This window comes from Petaurus breviceps, unplaced genomic scaffold, assembly GCF_028583685.1.
Source record: "Petaurus breviceps papuanus isolate PSGF00001 unplaced genomic scaffold, PetGlider_PUasm1.0 90823, whole genome shotgun sequence".
NCBI lineage: Eukaryota > Metazoa > Chordata > Mammalia > Diprotodontia > Petauridae > Petaurus > Petaurus breviceps.
Window position 1 is genome coordinate 23,879,292 of NW_027187352.1, and position 7,077 is coordinate 23,886,368.

General features: G+C 38.1%; 1 protein-coding gene across 1 annotated transcript; it reads left to right on the plus strand.

Moving 5' to 3' along the window:
• Positions 1-278: 278 nt before the first annotated feature.
• On the plus strand, positions 279-6,374 carry LOC138148413 (probable E3 ubiquitin-protein ligase TRIML1). Its single transcript, XM_069071071.1, has 5 exons — positions 279-698; positions 1,398-1,487; positions 3,959-3,981; positions 4,121-4,218; positions 5,842-6,374. Exons 1-5 carry the CDS (start codon positions 279-281, stop codon positions 6,372-6,374), a joined length of 1,164 nt encoding a protein of 387 aa, XP_068927172.1.
• The last annotated feature ends 703 nt before the right edge of the window (positions 6,375-7,077 follow it).

Sequence of the window (7,077 nt, forward strand, 5' to 3'; positions counted from 1 at the left end):
AAATAAAATTTTGAATCTAATTGAGAATACTGTTTCACTGAAGTTGTTAGCTGGTCAAGTGGTTTAAGAGGAGTCAAAATGCTCACCTATTTCTCACCTCAGTTTCCCCAGCTCCATAATGTGAACAATTTTGTTTTCCCTTCACTCACTCTTTGTACTAGAAAAATGAAAACTAAAGGAAATGATAAATTTGATGAATCAAAAGTGGCCAAGTAAAAAAGGGCACTTCTGTCTCAAGACCAAGTCACTGAATTTTCCCATTCACTTTCCTCAGAAACATGGCCTTTTCCCCAGAGATGATTGAAGACCTCCAGAAAGAGCTCATCTGCTCCATCTGCACAAAGTACTTCACAGACCCAATTTCCATTGAGTGTGGCCACAGTTTTTGCCGTGCTTGCTTTCTCAGCAGCCAGAAGGAAGCCTCAACCCCTTTCTCTTGTCCAGAGTGCAAGAGTGTCTCCCAGCTGAGGGATTTCCAAACCAATGTTCATCTTGGGAAACTGGCAGCTAGTGCAAAAAAAAATAGACCCAGTTGTTTGCAGTACCCTGAAGGCCATGGCAAGTGTGAAATACATCAGAAAGAGCAGAAGCTGTTCTGTGAGGATGACCAGAGTGTAGTTTGTGTGTCCTGTCCTCAGTCCCAGGAGCATGAAGGTCACAAACTCTATTGCACAGATGAGGCTGCTAAGAACTACAGGGTAAGTAATGGATCCCTCACTCTATCCACATGTTCATTTGGAAATTTTACTATATCCTGCAAAGGTAATCTTAGAAGGAGATGTAGTGTTTTCATGTGCTGATAGATTTACATATTATTCCTCAAAATATTCTTGGTGGATTGAAATGTGCTGTATTCTTTGACCCCAGCCTGAGCCTTTCCTTATAGATGGAGATCAACAGAAATCCAAGAATTTATTCTAGATTTGATTGAAATGTCTCTTGGTGTTATGTTCTGGAAGAACCACTGTTCTTTTTAGAGAACTGATTCTGGGAATCTGAGATTGTCAGGGCCATCTTCACCTGATACAACAGTTAGTACCACATTCATGTACTCTTCATGCCCATACAGAGAAGGCCAAGAAAGTTCAGCTACATTTTTTCTTTGCTTTTTACACTGGAAAGTTACCTCCTTCTGGAGAACAGGACAAAAAGAGACTACTGTTATATCTCAGAATTATGCTTTCTGAAAGGGTTGGGACATTGTAATCACTTGCCCACATAGACCATGGTCTTCCAAGTTTTGAATTGTACCTTTAGCTTGAAAACAAAGAGCATTACTGTCTCATTATTAATTGATCTCAACCATTCACAGGTGAATAGGTTTGGATACTTAGAAAAAAATCTCTCATGGATATAACAATTGATGGGTTTTTTTCTTTTATAATTTATTATTATAGAAGAAGCTCCAAGAAACTATCATTTATTTATGGAGGAAAATTGAGAACATTGTTAAACAGAGGGCTAAAGTGAAGATGAAATTTGTACAGGTAAAAGTAAGTATCTGTATTTTGATCCTTCAGTATTTGAATTGCACTGTCTGCTGTCATCCCTAAAAGCTTCCTTTTGAGAGAAGTAGTGTGGTCCACACAAATGAAGACACTGAGGGTCAGAGTAGCTAACTGTTTTTCCCAAAAGACACATAACTTGTAAGTGGCCCAAGGGACATTCATAACCAGGACCTCAGGTTTCAAATCAATTGTGCCTTTAATTACAGCAGGCAGAGAACACCAGGGGAAGGAATGTGGTAGTTTTAAGCAGGCAAAGGCAAGAATGTGCTTGAAGCACCAAGCATAGTGCAGTGGAGACAGTACAAAGAGGGCCCTTCCTATCCATGGCCAACCTTAGCCACAGAGTAAACAAAATCAGAATCCAACTGGAAACTACAAATGTTGTCCTTCACCTGTTGCCATTCAGTTTGATCTCATTTTCTGTATTTCATCAGCCTCATCTCTTTCTTTATAGGAGGAAATAGAAATTCAGAAGAAGAATACTTTGTCTGAATTCCAGAAAATGAAGAAATTCCTATTGGAAGAAAAGGATAAGTATCTATTACATGTGGAAACCCAGGGGAGGACCAGTTTGGATGGCCTGCAGAAGAATATAAGTGAACTTTCCAAGCAGAGTCAAGAATTAAGGAGGAGGATCACAGAGTTAGAGGAGGAGCTCAAGAAACCAGATGCGGATTTGCTCCAGGTAAAGCCACAGAAAATAAGATGAAGAAACATATAAAGTCAGGAGATGACAAGATGAACAATATATGTCTTAAACAAAAAGTAAAATGGTATACTCCATTACTCCTCTGGACTTTTCCCAATCCTTCACAATGTATAGGCTAACTTAGTCTCTTCTCTTTTCCCTTCCTTAACACCTTAGGGTAATAAGTTCAACTCTATAACCATATGAAAAAAATGCTCTAGCTCACTATTGATTGGAGAAATGCCAATTAAAACAATTCTGTGATACTCCCTCATAAGTATTAGGTTGGCTAATAGGACAGAAAAGGTAAATGACAAATGTTGGAGGGGATGTGGGGAAAATGAAACATTAATGCTTGGTAGAGTTATGAACTGATTCATTCTGTAGAGCAATTTGGAATGACACCCAAAGAAAGGCCTATAAAATCATGCCTACTCTTTGACCTAATACCACTACTAGGTCTGTATTCCAAAGAGATTTAAAAAAAAAAAAAGGAGGGGCGGCCAGGTAGCACAGCTAGTAAGAGCACCGCTCCAGTGTCAGGATGACCTGGGGGATCGAATCCAGGCTCAGATACTTAGCACCACACCCAGAAATAACTGGCCTTGTAACCTTGAGCAAGTTACTTAACCCCAATTGCTTTAAAAAAAAAAAAAAAGGAAAAGGACCTATATGTACAAAAAATGTTTACAGCAGCTCCTTTCTGGGGGAAAAGAATTAGAAATTGAGGGAATGCCCATCAATTGGGAAATGGTTAAACATATTGTGATTATGGATGGAATATAATTGTACTATAAGAAATGATGAGCAGGATACTCTCATAAAAACCTAGAAACAATTGCATGGACTGATGCAAAGTGAAATGAACTATTACAAAGCAACAGCAATATCGTAAGATGTTCAACTGTGAATGACTTGACTATTCTCAGCAATACAACAATCTAAGACAACTCTGAAGGACTTACGACGAAAATTCTATACATACCCAGAGAAAGAACTGATAAGTGTCTGAGTACAGGTTAAAGATTACTTTTTTTAAATTATGTTCTTGATTTTTTTTGTCTGTGTTTTTTTTTCACTACATGTCTACTATGGATGTGTTTTTTATGCATGTATAATCTGTCTCTAATTGCTTGCCTTCTCAGTAGGGGGTGGGGGGAGGAAGGGAAAGAATTTGGAACTCAAAGTTTTAAAAAGCACATGTTAAAATGTTTTTACATATAACTGGGGAAAAATAAAATATTAAATAAAAAATATTAAGTTCAACTCTATCTATCCTATATGCTCAAGTCAGAGAACAGAAGGAGTAGTTAGTCTGGAAGGCAGAGAGAAAGAAACAGTAATATAAAATGAGGCTGGAACATAGTGGGAATGAAGGACAGTAATGTAAAAGGAGCCTACAAAGATTGGTTGCAGTCATGTTGTGAAGAGTTTTAAGGACCAAAGAAAAGGCCATTAAGTGCCAATATTTTATTATTGAGATGATAGAGAGACACTGGGATTTAACTGACATGGTCTGCAGCCCACAGGCTGTATACTGAGACAAATTAGGAGGTCACACTAATAGTCTTGGTAAAATGATAGTTGGATGAGAGGATATAAGGGATATACGTGTGACATACTGCAGAGCTAGAAACTTCAAGATTCTTTCTACTCTCTTGGTGTCTTCAAGGCAATGAATAAGCAATCAGTTCCAAAGTCTCATTTTCCTAAATGAAATCTATTCTTGTCTTAACCATATATCATTTTTTTCTCTTCTCAGGATATGAAAGGAGTGTTAACCAGGTAAGTTCACTTCTTACTTCATTACCAAATAGCAAAAAATAATTGATCCAAAGGACCTTGACTGACTGGAGCAATGAGTCAACCATGTGGCATTGATCCTGACAACTGGTGACCTAAACTTGACATTTGTTTTCTTTAGGAATGAATCCGTGCTACAGAAGGAAATAGAATTATTCCATATAAACATGACGCTCTTTTCTATCCCTGGACTTATGGAAAGGATTTTCAGTTTCAAAGGTGAGTGAGAAAATCAATAACAAAAAGGCAGCACATCTCTATGTCTTGTCTAATTTTCCTTTGGGTCAGAATCCATGTCACCTTTACAAAGTCCCAAAATGTCAGGTTTGGAAAGAACTTCAGTGATCATAAGATAGTCTACCTTTACCTGAACGATTCTTTCTACAAAATATTTAACAAGTGTTTATTCAGCCCTCCTTACTTGAAAACACACAGTGAAGAGAGGCTTGATAATTCCAAACACAAGCCATTCTTTTCTATAATTATCTCATTACCAGGAAGGATTTCCTCACATTAATGCCTCATTGTAACTTCTGACCATTTCTCCTTGGTCTAGCATCAGAGGCCAAGCAGAGAAAATTGTATCTTCCTTTCATATATAAACTATTTGCATCCTTGAAGACAGCTACCGTGTGACTCCTAAGTCTTCCTTTCTCCAAAATAAATATTCCCCATCCTTACAACTCATGTAAAAATGGCTTATCTCAAGGATCTCAAGGATCTCAAGGATAGGGGTAAATATGATGAAACCTATTTTAGGCATGTTGAGGTTCACATACTAGTCGGATCCTGGGGCAGAGTTTTCCTGCAAGTAGATGAATATGTAGATCTGGACCTCAGAACAGACATTGTATTAGATAAATTTGGGGGTGGATCATCTGCATGAAAGTTAAATCCCTGAGCATGAAAAGGTTGCTAAGAAGGAGAGTGTAGAGAATTACAATGGAATCCTTATTCTCCAAACTCTTCTAGTTTTCCCTCTCTGAATCAGTCTAAATATTGCCACTATGTTTTGGTTCCATTGTCAGCTGGGAATGATACACAGGTGAGTAATGAATGCCTGAAGCCTCCTTCCAGTACACAGTGACAGGGACACTGCCATTTAGGGCAGTAAGTCATCAAGCTTTTTAGAAGTGATAGATACTGGAAGCCTTAGAGAATGTGAAGTATGATGTACTTGGAGAAGACAAAGATGGTGGGGATTTATGGGGGCGTACCATCCCCAATAAGAAAAAAAATGAAGCAAAGGAAAGGTTTGAGACAGATTCAGAGGAGGAAAGGAAGGGCATACACATGCACACACACACACATACACACACACAAACAGCAGACACAGAGTGAAAATGATGGAATTACATAAAGAGAAATGAGGGAAGAAAGGAAAGAAAAAGAAAAAAAAAATGTAGGGAATATCCTCATCAATTTTCCAAGGTCCTGCTCAAAGGGAGCAGTCCTTACCTCCTCCTGTGTAGCCTTCAAACCATCCTCAGATAAGCCAGTGTATGATGACTCAAATTTCACATTGAAAATCACTAATGTTATCTGTGATAGCTCTGGCATTGCTTATATATTTGTTTTGTGAGTCACACCAAGAGGTGAGCAGAAAAAGGAAACAGAATTTACAAATAAGCATCTAACACAATCTTTCAGCTACTAGACAAACCAAAGATCTTTTTGTTCCTCATACTGTGAAGCTGTCTTTCTCCTTCCAAGTTACTTCTTTGAATATCACTGTGACACATAGTTGGTTACTCCCTGGTATAAACACCTGTCTCCAATCCCCAGGAAAAAATACAACTTTAATGTGACCATTGATTGAACCAAATCTTCCTCTCTCCACAGCGGACATCACTCTGGATCACAGCACAGCTGATCCAGGTCTCATCATATCTGAGGATCTGAAGAGTGTGAGATATGGAGGTGTCCAGGAGGAAGTCCCCAACAGCGCTGGGAGATTTATAGATTTTGCCCGAGTTCTTGCTACTCAATCCTTCAGGTCAATGAGATATTACTGGGAGGTGGAGGTGCCAAATAACACTGCCTGGTGTGTTGGCATCTGTAAGAAATCAAGTGCCTCTAGAGACTTCTTTATGCTTATGACTCTACAGAAGTATGACCGCTACTTTGTTTATGCCATGGCCCAGCACAATCTTTATCCCCAAGTCCATAAAATATACCGCCAGGTCACTGTGCCCAACTTAAAAGTTGGCGTTTTCCTTGATTATGAACATGGAGAGATATCATTTTATCATGTGAAAAATAGATATCTAATTTATACTTTCCCTACCACTTCCTTCTCAGAACAGCTCACACCCTTCTTCTGTCTTTCCAGGAAAGTCCTGACAAATGATTGCTCTCTCACGATCTGTCCCTAACTGAGAGAGATCAAGAAATACATATTTAAAAATCAAATGGACTTCAGGCACTATATTCCCCAATCCATGAGTACTTGTATATGAAAAATAATTGTATCTACATGCCTTCCTACAGATATTTTTTATATTTCATTTTTGTATGTTTTTCTTTGATTCCAATAAATCTAAGCTGTGTCACAGCATTGATTCTTTCATTGTGCTCTCTGTATCCCCAGTGCTTAGCACATTGCTGGGGCTCAAAAAATGCTTGTCAAATTGGATTGTATATTGTCAGTTACTCAGAATTATAGAACGACAGGTATTAAGCTGGGAGGAAATATGAACCTGGGAGAACTCAATGAGTCCCATTCATACCTAGACAAGTGTAGCAGAATGATACAGTTAAAAATTAATAGTTAAAAATTAAGGATTTGAAAATAATTTTATGAGAAAATATATACATGTGTGGACAAAGGGAGACCCAAGAGGGAGGGAGAAATGTAATTGACATCTACCAATTCCAAAGTGGTACTCACAAGAGGTATACATGTTTTTCAACTCTGCAGTAAAAAACAACACAACCACACACTAAGTCTTAAAGAGCTCCTAATCAAATAAAAAAAAAAAGCCATTAATTTAAAATTCAATCTTTATTAACTATGAAGCAGTAATAATTATAATCCACAAGGAGAGGCTGTAGTTAAGATTCAGCGTCAAACAGAGA

Excerpts from the sequence above, each read along its gene's own strand:
- LOC138148413 (XM_069071071.1), top strand. The coding sequence starts at position 279 with ATGGCCTTTTCCCCAGAGATGATTGAAGACCTCCAGAAAGAGCTCATC. Across the intron at positions 699-1,397 it reads AGGCTGCTAAGAACTACAGG|AAGAAGCTCCAAGAAACTAT; the intron begins GTAAGTAATGGA and ends TTATTATTATAG. Across the intron at positions 4,219-5,841 it reads AAGGATTTTCAGTTTCAAAG|CGGACATCACTCTGGATCAC; the intron begins GTGAGTGAGAAA and ends CTCTCTCCACAG.